The sequence below is a fragment of the Strix aluco genome, chromosome 3, assembly GCF_031877795.1.
Source record: "Strix aluco isolate bStrAlu1 chromosome 3, bStrAlu1.hap1, whole genome shotgun sequence".
Lineage (NCBI taxonomy): Eukaryota > Metazoa > Chordata > Aves > Strigiformes > Strigidae > Strix > Strix aluco.
The window spans coordinates 11,885,762-11,901,592 of NC_133933.1; the positions used below are offsets into that span (position 1 = coordinate 11,885,762).

General features: G+C 44.8%; 1 protein-coding gene across 3 annotated transcripts; it reads left to right on the forward strand.

The window, feature by feature from the left end:
• Positions 1 to 17: 17 nt before the first annotated feature.
• LOC141920522 (uncharacterized) lies at positions 18 to 8,128 on the forward strand. Of its 3 annotated transcripts, none has more exons than XM_074817387.1 (3): positions 18 to 418; positions 1,580 to 1,722; positions 7,738 to 8,128. In XM_074817387.1, exons 1-3 carry the CDS (start codon positions 18 to 20, stop codon positions 7,950 to 7,952), a joined length of 759 nt encoding a protein of 252 aa, XP_074673488.1. In that variant the 3' UTR covers positions 7,953 to 8,128. The 3 variants fall into 3 exon arrangements, 1 of the variants encoding a protein (XP_074673488.1); XR_012622366.1 differs by lacking the exons at positions 18 to 418; positions 1,580 to 1,722 and adding exons at positions 1,983 to 2,066; positions 6,240 to 6,397; XR_012622365.1 differs by lacking the exon at positions 7,738 to 8,128 and having other exon boundaries at positions 178 to 569; positions 1,580 to 1,707.
• The last annotated feature ends 7,703 nt before the right edge of the window (positions 8,129 to 15,831 follow it).

Here is a 15,831-nt window from a genome sequence, read left to right on the forward strand (position 1 = left end):
GGGAAGCCGCCGAGGCGATGGGCCAGCAGGCATGCCCATCGGGCGGCGACAGGAGCGGCGACTGGCCGGCCAGCGCGCCCGTCACCGCGCCGCGAGGCTGCCCAGCACCGCCCCCCTCTCCTTGCTCTTTGGTGCCTGAGGGCGCGGGGAGGGGAAGGCGGTGGGCGCGCGGTGGCGGGGTGGCGCAACGGCCGGCGGGGCACGCGCCCGCGGGAGGCCGCCCAGGAAGGCCCGGCTCGGCCCGGCCCGGCCCGGCGCGGCCCAGTGCCCCCGCCCTGGCAGCCTTTTCCTCGCCGACCGCCTGTCCCCGCAGCCCCCACCGTCTTTGTCTCCTTCCCGGTGCCGCCGCCGGCGGGGGGGCGCCGAGGCGCAGCGAGGAGCGGCCGGGCTGGTGTGTCCCGTCTGCCGTGCTGCAGCCGTGAGTCGCCAAGGTCACAGAGCCTTCAGGGAGCCATGAGGCCGCTCCCGAGGCACCTCCTCACGCTCAGCCGTTAAGTCCATGCCCGGCCCTTAGCCCGTGGCCCGAGAAGAGGGAGGGGCTCGTGTGTTTATTCACGTGGGCTGACGAGGTCGGTGTCCACCGGGTGAGAAACAATACTGCGCTAAATATGCTCTCTACGAGCTGCATGAGCATGGAGCGCTGCCTAGACCGCCTGTGTCCCCCCAGGGCATTTCTAACAGTGCCAGTGTGTCCTCCTAGGACTGCATGGCATTGCATGTTTGCTGGCAATGCAAACAGTAGCTGGGTCTGCTCAGGGTTCCTTCTGAAGGTCTGTGTGCTGGAGGTGTGCCAAAGGGGGGTCTTTGAGCCCACGCTTGTCTGCATGTAGCCACTCTTCAAATACTGGAATTATGTGATCAGGTCACACCATCCCCACTCCACCCCAGCCTTCTCTCCTCCAGGGAGATAAGACCTAACTCCTTCTGTCTTTCTTTTGATCATCTTCATGGCCCTTCTTTGGACCCTCTCCAGTCTGTCCATGTTTTTCTTGAAATGTGGGGACTAGAACCAGACAGAGTACTTCAGGTGTGGTCTGACGAGTGCTGAATAGAGTGGGATGATCACGTCTCTATCCCTGCTAGTAATACCCCTGTAGATGCAGCCCCGGATCTGATTTGCCATCGTTGCTGCAGCAGCACACTGCTGATTAATGTTCACCTTGTTGTCCACCAGGACCCCCAGGTCCCTTTCAGCCACACAGGTCCCAGCTTGTACTGGGCTCTTTCTTTATATCATCCCAACTTTGCACTTCTCTGTTCAACTTTTTGTACTGTTCTTCCTAGCCTACTCTTCCAGCCTGTCCAGGTCTCTCCATATGATAGCTCTCCCCTCTCATCTGTCAACTTCACCACGCAGTTTAGTGTCGTCAGCAAATTTGGTGAAGGTAATTTTAGTCCCATCACCCAGATCATTTGTGAAGATGAACAGCGTGGGGTCCAGTGTCAATCCCTGGGGGACCCCACTTGTGACAGGCTGCCAGCCTGAGTAAAAAACATTGATCACCACCCTCTGACTGCAGCCTGTTAGCCAGTTTTCTACCCATCTTGCAAACCACCTATCCATTCTGTATCTTGACAGTTTGTCCAGGAGAAGGCTTCCTCATGGATTGAGGCACAGAACGAAGACTTTCAATGTTACAAGTGGCTTACAGGACTTACTAGCTGAATTTGTTTCTGCTGCTGTGGCTGCTAAACCCAGGTGGATGTGGAACCCTGCTCAAAGTAGGTCAATGGAGAATGGGTATAGGATTGTGTGAATAATTGCTTCTTCAGTTGAGGAGCCAAATAAGAGGGAGGGAAGTAATTCAGAAGACAGCCAAAATAAATGTTACTCTTTTCTCCTTGTTGGGGGGGGGGGGGGGGGGGGATGGGGGATCAAAACCCCACACTTGTATCAAACAAAACATGTTGTTCAACCTAAATGTAAGCTAGAAAAGAAATCACATGGTTTGTGTTTAAACATTTTCTGTTATCCTGAAACCCAGCGGTAAAGGCAGTCCTCCAGGAAATGGGAGGAGGTTCAGTTTCCTATTCTGCCAGACATGATTTGAACCTGCATCTCTCAGGTAGCTCATCTAATCACCTTATCTACAAACACATACATTTGGTTTAACTTAACTTGCTGTGTTTGTCACCTTCTTGTTTTCTCTTTGGTCTTTGTTTCTTAATTTATGTTTTTCTTTCATTATTTCTTGTACCTATTTTTCATTTTAAACAAAAAATTTTTACAACTTTGAGAGCATACAATCCACAGGGCTGAAGCTGTACGTACATCTGTTGTAGGTTCAAATAGTCAATGAGGAACGTGACATCTGTGAACGTGAAACTTCATTTTCTTGGCACTTGACTTATTTCTAAATACACTACCAATATTTCTGCTATAGATGTAAATGCTTACTTGCCAGATGAAGTCTCTAGTAAATTAGTTTTATGTGCTAGAGCTCTGGGATTTTAGCAGACATTTACGCCATACCGTTGCAGAAAATAACAGCCTGAGAAATCACAGAACATACCAGAGTTATAGTCAGAAAATGGCACTGAAATGCTGCAATAATTAGATTTTCTGCAATAATTAAATTTTCTTTCCCTGTGTATTTAAAATTACTTTTCTGAAAATGAGGAAATTATTTACTGTTTGGCCGTATTTTTTATTTACTGAGTGTTCCACAAAACAGAAAAGTTTCAGCATGCTTCTGTGCAGCATATGGACTCCAATGTCACTTGGTAGCAGACCCTGCTTTGCTGACTTAATGCAGTCTTTAATTATTCCCCAGTGGAGATGTTAAGATATTTTTCATATTTCAGTTGCGACATTGAGGCTTCCGCACTAAGCTACTGTGAGCAGCCTTGCAGCAGTCCTTCTTTCTGTCTGTGCTTCATGCATATGAAAGAAGGGAGGGAATATGGAAATACATCCCAGTTATGTAAGTTTGAAACTGAGCATCTGACTCAGCAGAAGGATTTCACTGTTACGTTGCTTGTCAGACATGTGTGTTTTTTTAGTGTTATTTGCTTACCACCATGCAGTCAAGTACAACCACATAATTACATAAAGAGCAGAACAATGACATGAACAAAAATCCCCAAACCCAGTAGACATTTAAACTACCTAATTATGCACATAGTTTGGAAGTACATGTTGTTACCAGAACAATTTTCTCTCCTCTTCCTTTCCTGCCTTGTGTTTCTTACACCCTTTGCTGTAATTTATATTACATTATGCTCTTAGCTCCTTGTAGTAAGGAATGTTTCTTACCATGCTAACACACTACACTTCCAGTGCTAAAATCAGTGTATTTAGATACCATGGGAATGCAAGTAACAGCTAGAATAAAAATGGGAAAAGGTTTGCTTGGCCACAAGGGAAAAATAATTAGCATGAGTTGATCTAGTAATGACAATCATAGTGGGATGTTAACAAGAGGGTGATACCTAAAAATGGTCTGGATACAACTTTCAGATGTGAGGTGAAACTAGTCCCTTAGCCATCACCCATTACTTTGCTGAGTGTGTTAGGGGTGATATTACACTTGAGACCTGATCTGCCCTTTTTGGTTGAGTCAATAAGAGGTCACATAAAAATGGGTCAGACCAAAGGTACCAAAGCATGCTATACTGATGGCAACATGTAAAAATTGGAATGCACGAAGTGAGCGTTCCCAGTTATACTTTCCAGTTTCCAGCCGTCAGCAGTTTAAGGATCTTCTGAGTCAGAAGCTGCTTCCATACCTTTCTGTTTAATAGCCTTCAGCGGGCCCTTGCCTAGTCTTCTTTTTTCCCCAGTTATTTTGTTTCCATAAAAGTTCTCCTATAGTGATCAGTTCTCTGATATCATTATGTCTTACACACAGGTTGCATGTTTTCACATGGACATTTGATGGAAACCAACGCCAGGGACCTTCCTGGAGCTTGAGGAGAATCATAAGTAGACATGAAGCTTGTGGGGAAAATTTCTCAAGAGCACATTTCTCAACACATCAACATGAGGGCTGTTAGCCACAGTTCTCCCCCTCTGGCATGTTGTGTCTGCTGCTGACACAAGCTGTTGCAGCTGAGGGCACGCAACTGCAGAAGCCTCAGTCAAGGACTGAAACCAAGAAAATGCCATTTTGAAGGAAAAATAATTTCACCAAAGGGCTAGATCAATATAAATGGAGAGCTCTGCACAGCTTCTCTGCCACAGTACGATGCAGAAGGCATGCCACAGGGGGATGTTGGCAGGATAGGATGGGAGCAGCATGACCTCCTGAGCCCTACCAGTAAAGGTGCCTCAGTGGCTCACGTAAGCCTGTGCTGGTGCTGAGGGAGGCTCTGCTGCTGCAGGGTTTCATTCTGCAGTTCTTGCTCAGCCAAAACTCTGCTGTCCTGACCAAGAATGGGGTCTTGACTTAGAGGGGAGGGCAACAGCATGTTCAAGGCTTAAGGCCTACCTTCCAACAGTGCTGATTAGTATGGCTTTCCCACATTAATCATTTTGACTCATCCCCTTTTGCCAAAAACTCAGGAGCCCAGGGACAGTCAGTGGCATCACAAAGTTACATGTAGCGCATAGCATGAAGGTTGAATGGGAAGTCTGGCATGCGGCACTGTGAAGGAAGGTTACATTGGTGTTCATTATCTACAGCTGAGGCATAAATGTGCAGGGGTTTTGTTCCTTCTTTGAGTTTAGTCTCCGCAACTTAAGAAATTAGTGCTTTGACCATCCTCCTGCTGGAAGTTACCACCACCTCAGCTGCAGAGGGATGGTGAAAACACCAACATGTCTAGACAAATTGAACTGGAAAGTTGGTTTTGTTTTTAATTTTGATTTGGATTTATCCATGCTCTCCTCTAGACTGGACAGCACTTACAGCTCCTTGCTACTTGCTACTCTTTTCAATCCAATCCACTGGCAGTCTGTAGACCCTTACATTTGGGTACTTATTACAAGACTTCTGAAGCCAAAAACCAGAAGTACTAAGCATGCAATACACTAGCTATTGTCAAAAGAAACTATGACTGCTCAGCATCTTTGACACTGACTTGAATACCTGAACTGGTATGTGCTTGGGTTGATAAATAGTGGTAGAGGTCAGATCCACTGACCAGTAAGGACTTAAAATTATTGTCTTACATAGCAGAATCGCCAAGCCTTGCACTATTACCAGCACTTTCAAAAGGATCACCAATATTGTGATATTTATTGTTTCTGAAAGCATCACACTCCAAGTAACTCCAAGTTTAATTCTCTAAGTAAACTTTGAGAAGTTTACCTCTGTCTAGTCAGTACTTCTGAAGAAAGATTTTAATTCCTTTGGTTGCAACTGAAAAACACGGTTCTTGAATGTCCCATGCCAGGGGCAACCCAACTGTAGTCAGTTCCTAAGTACACGATCCATAAAATCTCACAAGCAAATCTCAGGTTTTCTTTTGGATGACCTGACACAAAGTTTTCAAGTGTTTGAATTTATTACCACTGCTCTTCTGTATATAAAGAGTCAGCGTGTGAAAACACACACACACACACACACACACACAGAGTTTAAAAGCAGTGACACACACACACACACACACACAGAGTTTAAAAGCAGTGACACTGCTGTCTTTCTCCTCAGACCAACGTAATACTAGGCAAGTCACTTAAACCGGTTGCTTACAATCACTCACTGGTTCTTCCTCATTTTCTTACACCTGAGCTGACAACCTCAGAATTAATTTTCAGAACTGAGTGCAAAATAAAATTGTATTATCAGTGGAATCAGGCCTTAAGCATTTCAAATGATCCCCTGAAAAATATAAGAAAACATTTGGCCAAAAGCTGTCTACGTGTAAGTCCTCTACCTCTGCAGCAGACTACAGCACCTGCTCACCTCACACGGCAGAGACACACTTCCCTATGGGAGTGAAAAATGCTCAGAAGAAAACAAGTCATTCTTTTACCAGCAGAAGAGCTGAGAAGCATGCTCTGGGTATGGCCTTGGCTCTCTGCGTGTGTGGGAGGGAAGCAAGGACTGAGCACTTGCTTGCCGCCTCAGCACTGCCTGTCCAGTGCACCAAGTAAGGCTGAGGTCCCATATGCAAATGAATTGATGGCTGTAAAATTAAAGTCCTTATCACACCGAGTTAGGCACGAGGAGACAAAATCAGCCTGCATTTGCAAGTTTCATATTGGCCTTTTCCACTATGTATGTTTTTGACTTTGCATGCTTAATTATTTTTCTTTGTAATCTACAACATGTGTGTTTTCCCTCTGTTGAAAGAATAAAAAGGCAACCTGATGGGTCATCCTATGGTATTTCTCAGACCTGAGTACAGCAGAGGTACACCAGCAGACCAGAGCCACTACACTTGTTTGCACTAGTGCAGTTTGCACTAGTGCAGCAGAAATAAAAGTCCCAGTGTTACAACTCTTACCCAGGTATGGGGCCCCCAGGGTAGTGGTGGTGGTTGGTTTTTTACCTTTATAATTTGTTTGGTTACTGCATTCTTTCTTGAATGGACAGTGTAACATACCTGTCTGGTCGGTACTTCCTCCCTGTAGTTCAGATCACCCTTCTCTGCATAAATACTAGACACCATTTTTTCCTCAAGACACTGTAGTGGCACTTTCACATCCCCATCCAGGGCTGGTTTTGCTTCTTCTGGGTTGTAGCATAAAAGAACTGCAGAAATTTCTTCCTTTTGCTGCCAGGTTGCTGATCTGTCAGCAAGTCCAGAAGAGGTGGACAACTCCTGTGCCATGTGAGATGTGCCACACAGAGGTGCTTTGTTTGTGTCTCAGAGCAGCCATTCCACACTGCCTCTTGGCAGCAGAGCTAGCTTATCTCTCCAGGGCTCTGTTGTAGGTGAAATGAGCAGCAGAGCCATGGCTGCCTTGCTGTCCTAGAAAACCACCTTTGCCCATGCCTAAAGTCAGTTCTGCAGCTGCTACACACATCCCTGGTCCCATTAAATCAAGGACTTTACAGTGTTCCTGCAGTTCATTTGCTTGCATGTTGGCTGTGCCCTGTGCATAGCGAAGTGCTCTAAAAGAAAACTGGACAGCTTCCTTGTCCTGCCTGGCTCAGGAAACGTGGACACAAAATTTGTGAGGGGTGAGCAGGACACTGGGGTGTCCTAGTGTGCAGAGAGAAAAGAGGGCTGACCAATATGGCCTGTGAGGGTAAGAGGCCCTGGCTACCTGTCAGCTCTCAGGGCTGCTCACACAAAATAATCCTGGGGCAGCTTCTCCTGCTGAGGAGGCAAACAGTTTTCCTGTCCCATGGACACAAAGCATGCCCTTAGCCACCTCTGACTCTTGCTTACAACCTAAACTGCCATCTGTGGGCATAGTTATCCAGATACCAGGATATCCAGATATCCTTCCTCTCTTAAAATAGCTGCTCCATTTTAAAGACAGAGATTTTGGAAGCATTTTTTGTTCCTGAGCGTTGCATCCCCCAAGGAGGAATGGATCACAATTCTGGATTTATATTAGGCAAGAGTTCCTAAAAATGAGTGGTGATCAATTTGTGAAGCAGGGGTTGTTTCCCAGAATCACCATTTGCCCACCTGAAGAAGAGCTAGCAGAAAGGATATGCATTTCTAAAATAGAAATGTAATTGATGTTCTGTGGTTTGTGTCTTGCTCTTTGATGGTGAAAACTTAACTGGAGCATACAGCTCTAATGCATAAAGCAGGAGAATGTCTGAGAGACAGGTGCTTTCCTGCAAGTCACTGTATTTCTGATCTTGATCTCCTTTGTCTCTTTCCATCCAGGATGGAGCAGTGCCACTGGACTACTTTGCTTGCTGTGGCATGAATGCGAATTGGTGATGGATTTTGAACTGACTGGTAAGCAGGAATGTCTACAGCATGAGACTGGGTGCAATGCAGAGGTTTCCCCACCCTCGCGCTGGCTGGAGATCCTACCTGCCCAAAGCATGAACCAACATCTTATAGACATCTTTGCTTGGGCTCCCAGAGTGGTTTAATGTACATTGTACAGCACAAACACTTTGTAAGCTCAAAGCAGTTCTGCTTACTAATGTCCTTGTGCTGTGTGTAGTACATGAGGTTTATTGATTATAATTGAAATGTTGTCTCCACTTATTTTTGCCCATTACAAAGAATGTTCTGCTGGCTAAAGCCAAATAAAATGGTTTGTACTATTTCATCTAGTTAGCTGCAATAGCCTTGATGTAAATCCTCTGTGATTTCCCTATAGCATAACTTTTGCCACCTTCCCAGACTCCCCAAGCAGGTCACTAGCAAAAGGATTTTGACTGCAACAGAGGAGGTGAGTTCCCAAGTATTGCTTCAATTGCTTTCACAAGGAGGAAAAAAGAAAAAAAAAAAATCCCACTTTCACTTTGCTCTGACAGCATCTAAACCTGTATCAGTTATGGCGGCTGCTGCTGCTGCTGACAGCCAAAGACGACAACATTGTGGTGGGGGTGGAGGAATCGGGCTTAGTGAATACATAGCAGGTATCTATATGCAGTCAGCTTTCTCTTGCACAATTGCAATACAATTCACCACCTGAGCTACTCCACAACTACTCCTTCTGCTGGCCCACTCTCCCTGCCTGAGGAAATGCTGTTTATACAAATAAGGTCTGGGGAGCATCGTTGCTGACTCTTTAAGAGTTCCAGTGAGTTGGCTAGGAAGTTGCAGTTGATGAGTCCTTAGGGTGTCCTTGATACACGTTCTTGGGTGACACACTTCATCTATTCATCTATTCACACTCCACTTCACAGGAGCATTCATGCATTGTCCAGCTGAGCCACACATTTAGACAGGCTACCTACTACACTGATGTAAGATAAGTAATTTTAATAATATGTGTGAGCAAATTTCAAGAAAAATTTCAAGATTTTTTTTTCATCTTATGATGTCTGTGCTGAGGAAGAGTTGCTGCCGAGAAGAAATCATAATTATGCCAGCAAGAATACTTATCTAGCACAAACTAGTTCTACAGTAGAGGAAGTTTTTTGCAGCCTCCCCCGAGTTTTTAATATAGCTGCAGCTTTTGCTTTTAATATAACAAGAATTCCTAAAGTGCATGTTCTGAGTCATTAGCAGCTCATTACAAATGTTAAATATAAAATTATTAATATAAAAATTTACTCCCAAATTAACCCAAAGAAAAATCTAGTGGTCCAGAAATACTCTCATTAATCATTCTTTAGAACAGTACTGCCCATCCTAGAAATCAAGTCATGAATTAGCCCTGTTCTGCTCCCTCCAAACCATGGCTTAAAAAATCTGAAGTAATTTTTTTGGGGTTATAACAGTCTGAATTACTTTGTTCACCTTGTGGTAGCTTGAGACTGTATCTCATACTTGGATCATGTTTTTAATTATGATTTTAAGTCCCCATAATGGCTGCGGATTTCCTGGTTAAGGAAGCCAAGATTCTCCCATGCCTGACTCCATTTTGGGTAAAGAAACAAATTTTGTTACTCTGCTAAAAACTGCAGGTGTTGGCCACAGTGAATACAGGTGGTATGTTTCAAAGACAGCCAATAATCTATAGAATCATGTAATACATTGAATTGATTGTGGAATTTTGTATGCCTTTTGATTTACTTTTTTGCTTCTTGCCAGAGAAATACTTTTTCCTCCCTTGCATTTAGGATTTTGCATCTTAAATATTGTTTCTATTGGAGTGCTTCAGTGACAATTTTAAGACTTTGGTACACTGCAAACCACCAGGGCTAAAAATGCAGCCAAATCTTCTGATACAATAGCAGAAAACTTAGCACAAGAGCTTTATAAAAAGGCCACAGGAAATTCTCAGATAAAAAATTGAAACATCGCAAGTTTAATACACAACAGACACTTTAAATAGCTGAAGCCTGCACAATTGGACTGTTGTGAATTAAAAGTTTGGCTCTCTAATCATAAAAAAAAAAAAAAAAAAAAAAAAAGAAAAGAAAGAGCCGTGAATCCTTGCAATGAAGCATTTCCAGATTTCCAGTATAATTTTTTTTCAGGGATTTCCTTTACAAGGTCTGTCATCCTGTCTCACCCTGGGATTTCTGTGATCTTTAGGCGTTATTCTTAGAGGCACTACACAAGTAATCTTGGCTACATCCACACTGTGAGGGAAAGAGGGCCTGGGAAAACCAAAACCATGTCCTCGTGACTTCCAGCCATCCTGGTGTCAGCTGAGGCCTGGGCATGATGTGTCTGCCCGGGGCTGGAGGGATGGGCAGGCTGGCCGAGACCCCATGCCCAGCGTGCACAGGCTCTCCCTGCCTCCATGGGGCTCTGGGGCATAGGGGCAAGCACAGGGGCTATGGATTGGTCGTTAGAGCAGTCCTGGACTGCCGTTCGCTGCAAGATCAGCATCACCCTTGGCTTTCCAGGGCTATCCCTCCATAAAAAAAGTCACCTGGCTTTAGTTGTACCAGTGTCGTTAGAGACAAGCCTCATACCAAAACATGCGGTCATGCCAAAGGGTGCTTTATCCAGCACTGCCTGCAGAAAAGGGGGATGCTCACAGAACTCCCTGCCAGGCTGCTTCAACTCTGTTGCTAAAGCATTACACTTCAGCAGCAAAGCTGTGTAGGCACAAAACCTGTGTCCGTGCTGTGCCTAAATTTGGAGAGGGGTGGATCTGCACATCTACATGCATGAAATAAGTTCTTGTCACCTGCTGCCTGCAAGCCAAGCACACCCCCCTCAAATCTGAAGACCCAGTTTTGTCCTGTGGTTTCCCCAAACACCCCCCCTCACTGCATCTTTGTGTGTTGCTGTTACTCAAACAGGAACTGTCTGTGTTCACAGCCTTTAGCAGATGATGCAGTTCTTTTATCTCCCTTTGGCATCTCCCTGCCAGTTGCCAATGCAGCCATGTGCACATCTGAGAGTGAATTTTCTAGGACAGCACTGTGAGGTAAAATGCTTTCCCTATTTGTTTTCTTTCTCCTTTCATCCTAGTTCCTCCTGCCACCTTCTCTGAGCCCTTTTTTATATCCTATGCCCCTTTTGCTAGTCTCTGCAAAACCAAACTGGTACTTGTTGCTGGTGCTGGGACCCTATGTAGGTTCATCCCCTGTGAGTAACAAATTTGAGCTGCAGTGGCCCTGCAACTGCTTCTTGATGCAGGAAGGTAATCAGTGTGATCACTTCTTGTGCCACTTGCCCCTGCCTCTCTTCTGCTTCCTTGGCAGATATCAGAAGTGCCATGCCATGCCATGCCCTCCCACCTGACTGCAAGCTGCACAAAAATCCCTGTCTCGTCAGGCCAGGAGACCAAAATGACTTACAGACCTTCCCACTCAGTGCCTCCTTCATGACCACGCAGAACCATGAGGGCTTGTCCTACTGGTAGGAAATGCTTCTGCACAGTGCACTTTCAAGAAACAGTCCCACAGCCCACAGGACTGCAATTTAAAATGTCACTCAGAAATGTTCTGTGCCTGTAGATGGAGGGTGGAGCTGGCATCTGCCAGCTGTGGGATTGCTTTGAAATGCTGTTTTGTCCGCAGTGAGACCCGTCACTCTCTCCAGAGCTGCAGGTCCGTAGAGCAGTTACTTCAACAATGCCACTGTAGACTAAGTAAAACTGTATGTTCGCGTTAATGCCTGAACTATAGTGACACTTTAATTTAAGATTGAATGTACTGCACTGATCTAAGGAGGACAACTAAATATTGGCTTATTGTGTAAGCCTGATACTTTGTACAAATGATGCAGGCCTAGCTAATGACTGTACCCTTGAAGAGGAGCTAAAAGATGGCTAAGAGGAGAACATTCTGCCCCAGAAGGAGCCAAAGGCTGGATGATTGCCTGAGAACCATGAAGTCAGTGAAAACTGGCACTAGCTGGGGGAAAGGTAAAGGCAGTGGGGGGAGACCGTGACTACCAACTCAATTTAAGACCAAGAAGACTTAACTCCCCTCACTCTTTGAGCAGAAGAATTAAAAGACACTGTAACTTTAAATGAGACGAGGCATGTTGTTAACCAATGAGTGACAAAGTGATAAGAAACTAAGAACTGGTCATTACAGTAAATGTGTATTCCTGTAGTTTGAAGTGTATAAATACATGGAAGTTCTTTTCTGTGGTGTGCTGGCTTTGTGCAATTACCACCTAGCACCCCTCTTTGCACAAGCATGGAATAAATAAATACCTCGGCTTTGTGTGTAAGAGTAGCAGTAAGGGTAGCAAACCCTGTTTGAGGGACAACACCATCACCAGTGAAAAAAATGTTGAATGATGCAGAGCTGTCCTCCTTGCACGTTCCTGCTTGACTTGCATAGGCGCTTTTGAAACTACTGTGAGCCCCTCACCCATTGCTTTGTAGGACCCTCAGCGCTAAAAATCAGTCTTAGCATGACCTTCAGTCCCTTTCTTACCAGTTTTCAGTAACGGAAATGGAAACCAAATCCAAATCTTCACCCCCATCGGAAGCCTCAGCCGCAAGACTGTCCTACTATTTCATATGCTGCTTTTATTTTTGAACCTTTAGACCTGTGACACATCCTGTACAGAGGTTAAATTCAAAACTAGCTGCACAAGCATAGAAAGGAAAGTCTATCTCTCAGCGTACATTATAGTCCCCAGCCCCCTCCAAAAGAAAATGGAAGTGTCTCTGGTTCAAGGCAGCCTACACAACAGCGAGCTGCAGGAGCTGTAAGCTATTATTTTAGCTCCCACAGAAAGTAATTACTATAGCAACCAACACATCCCAACAGCTCTTTGGCTGCTACTGAGACACAAACAACTTGTGCACAAAGGCACATCTGAAACATGCTGTGTAAAGTGTTCTCAGGTAACTGTGTTTTCTGAAAAGCTTTGTAAAATGTATGTAACTGGCTCCTAATAAATGACTGCCAGAGTAACAGCAAGCAATTGTACCATGCCATGATTCTAAAATAACCTAATCAATGGCTCAGTATATTTGCCCCTGAAGAGATGAAGCAAAAAAAGTTCAGGCTCCATTTTAAGCCTGTGTGCTGGGAAGTACCCAGCAGAGCTGAAGATCCATTCAATAAACAGTAAAATGGTGGGGGGAATGTCTCCCCTTTTGTTCAGTGTACCAATGCAAACTCCCTGCAGGCTATAGTGCCAGCTCATCCCCTCAGGCTTACACAAATTTTGTTGTAAAAAGGGGATTTAATTACAGCCTTGTAATTCTGGAGGGCATAACAAGTGATGTCTGTGGTCTTTTCTGTGTCTGTGCCACAACCAGCCCCAACAGACCTCATCTCCAGCTGCAGTGCTGGGTGCATTACTGTTGCTATCAGTGAATAAGGAAGCTTCTTGGGCAACAGCAAACTGTAATCATTGGCCATTGCTTAAGTATTGCAGCATTTAGAGTGTCTCTGTCCTCTTCAAATCAAAATGCTGCTGGTGTAATAACAGCTCGATTGTGCAAAGCTACACCACTTCATGGTGCTGAAACAAGCAGCTTAGGTTCCACAAAACAAGAGGTCTGGTCGAAGCAACCTGGCCCAGGAGTACTGTCCAGAAATTCCCCACAGGGCAGATACAGACATGTCACCTATCTCAGGGTTGGTGAGTGGCATTAACATGTCCTCTGTTACACAAGGCAGCTCTGCTGAAAATGGAGGCTATGGATCTGGATAACTAAGAACAGAGTTGGATCCTATAAGTGAGCACAACACATTCCTTCACAAACCTGAATTGCCTTTTAAGATTTTTGTTTCATCAGTTGAGTCCTAAAGTCTTGCTCTGGGTCCAGAATAAACTGAAAATCACAGCTAGGTTTAAAATAAAGACAAAATTAAGGAAGGAAGTGTAGTGATACAATTTATTACAGAAGTGCCTTAGGACCAATGAAAAAGGATCTTGTGCTAGCACTTACTACACAACAGAGAGTTTTGGTTGACTGTAGCCTTAGAAGCACTTTATTTTGGATTAAAGAAAAACGTCTGGAAAAAAGCACAAAAATGAAGTGTCCATAGAAAAATAGCACCAGCATGTGTAAAATCTGATGCCTCGCTTCTGCCTTGCAAAACAGTAGCTGCTCCGCAGGCACCTGGAATTTTCAAGCTGCTGATCCCAGGGAAATAAATTCTCCTCTGTAATTATTCTCATATAGTTGACAATGCATTAAATGGCTCCCTCTCAAAAAAACCCTTCAACCAACAAACTGTTCTTTTTCACAGTGTGCCTTTTTATTAGCTTTTTGGTGAGGGAAAGACAGGACCATTCAATCATGAGCAACTACCCAGTTCGCCTTTGCTACTGAACAGAACTGTCTTGCCTGGTTTAGAGGAGCTAGGGCCAGGCTTCTGGGCAGCACATAACCTGCCTTCATGCCATGCCTCTGCTATACCTGCAGGGTCACTGGCTGTGATAGAGCAGATAAATCATTGTTCCTCACAAATGTTTTGGGTTTTGGGTGGCAAAAGGCTGCTGCAGTACCTTTTTGGTGAGAGCAAGGGGAGATACAGAGAAGAGAGCTAGTGCACTGCCCAGCTACTTGTGCAGGGCCGCAAGGCAGAGAAGTGAAACCAAAGTCTTGGGAGATGTGCAGCAAGCTTTTCTGAAAACTCTGTTTTCAGGGGACTCTGTGGAAGTCCCCTGCTGAGTGTCAGGCATGTTCAGGCTCAGTACTGTGGTTTTCTTCTGGGAAGAAAGAAGAAAAGAATGCAAGGAGCTTGCATTCAGTTTTGTGCAAGTTGGTTTCTTTTCTGGTTTATCTGACAGATTGAAAGTTGGGTGGATGGTTCATGAACAGATTTGTCTGTGGTACTGCCTTTGCACCTTCACAGTTGTAGATGTCACTGGGGCTTGAGTGATCTTGCATCTGTGAAGGTATGTGAGAAGATGAAAGAGTGTGCATGACATATCAGATGAAGAGTTGGATCTGGACCTTCTCTGGTGTGAATCGGAGAAGTAAATCAAAATGGCAGCTCCTGTCATGTTAAAAAAAACACACCTCAATGAAAACCCCTCTTAGCAAAGCAGAAATGCTCCCTGTGTCTAGAGAAGCATGTTAAGAGAGAGGAATTGAGGGAGCCAAGGTGCTAAAGAGTGAGATTCTGGGAATGCTTTGGATGTGAAAACACTTAATGAATCAGTTATAAATGTGGCTGCCCTCTCTTCCACCTGCCAGGAGCCTTCCTCGCTCCAAAGAAGGTTTGTGCTGCTCCTCAGCCCGTTTCAAATGGGAGGTGGTAGTGATGAGCAGTAAAAAGCACGTTTACTTGCAATGTTGTTTTCAGATAGAGAGCACTAGTTGTGAAGGTGTAGAAGGAAACACAGGAACTACAAACACAAGGCTGTTAACAAAGAAGTGCAGGTTTCAAAACCACCTCTACTCAGCCCTGGGTGGGAGGTTTTGTTTCTGTGTCGGCTTGGAATCCATAGTTTTTGTCTTGTCTAAAGGTGATTGCTGTGTTGGAAATTAATATTTATCAACCACAGGTTGATTGATTGAGGGTTTTTGGTGGCAGTTCTTGGAAATATTGATTCTTCTAATTCTGAAAATGGGTCCTCATAAAAATACAGCAGTATAAAATTGTAGTAAAGTTATTTTGCCTTGCACTTGAGCCTTGCCAAGAGATGTGAAAAATGTGCACACAAATTACTTAAATGTTGCTAGGGTTTTCCCACAGACTGAAATTGCCTGCAAAGACCTGAGACAGACAGGAGAAGTTGGTATTTCAAAAGATGCTGATTTTTAATGGAGTCTGGGTCAGGGCCACGTGAACGTGACTGAGAATAACACCTGGCCAGCCCAGAGCCCGATTTACAGCTCCATCAGCAGGTTCTAGACCTGCTTTGTGTCTCTTGTGGAGGGGCTAAGGGGTGGGCATAAAGGGAGAAAACAGGATTTTGTCATGTCATACTTTGCAAGGGCCCTGAAAGCTGTGGCAGTGTAAGGAAAGC

Bases quoted from the DNA above. Each gene is read 5' to 3' on its own strand.
- LOC141920522 (XM_074817387.1), top strand. From the start codon at position 18: ATGGGCCAGCAGGCATGCCCATCGGGCGGCGACAGGAGCGGCGACTGG. The intron at 419-1,579 runs GTGAGTCGCCAA...GTATCTTGACAG, and splicing joins CCGTCTGCCGTGCTGCAGCC to TTTGTCCAGGAGAAGGCTTC. The intron at 1,723-7,737 runs GTAGGTCAATGG...CTTTCCATCCAG, and splicing joins GATGTGGAACCCTGCTCAAA to GATGGAGCAGTGCCACTGGA.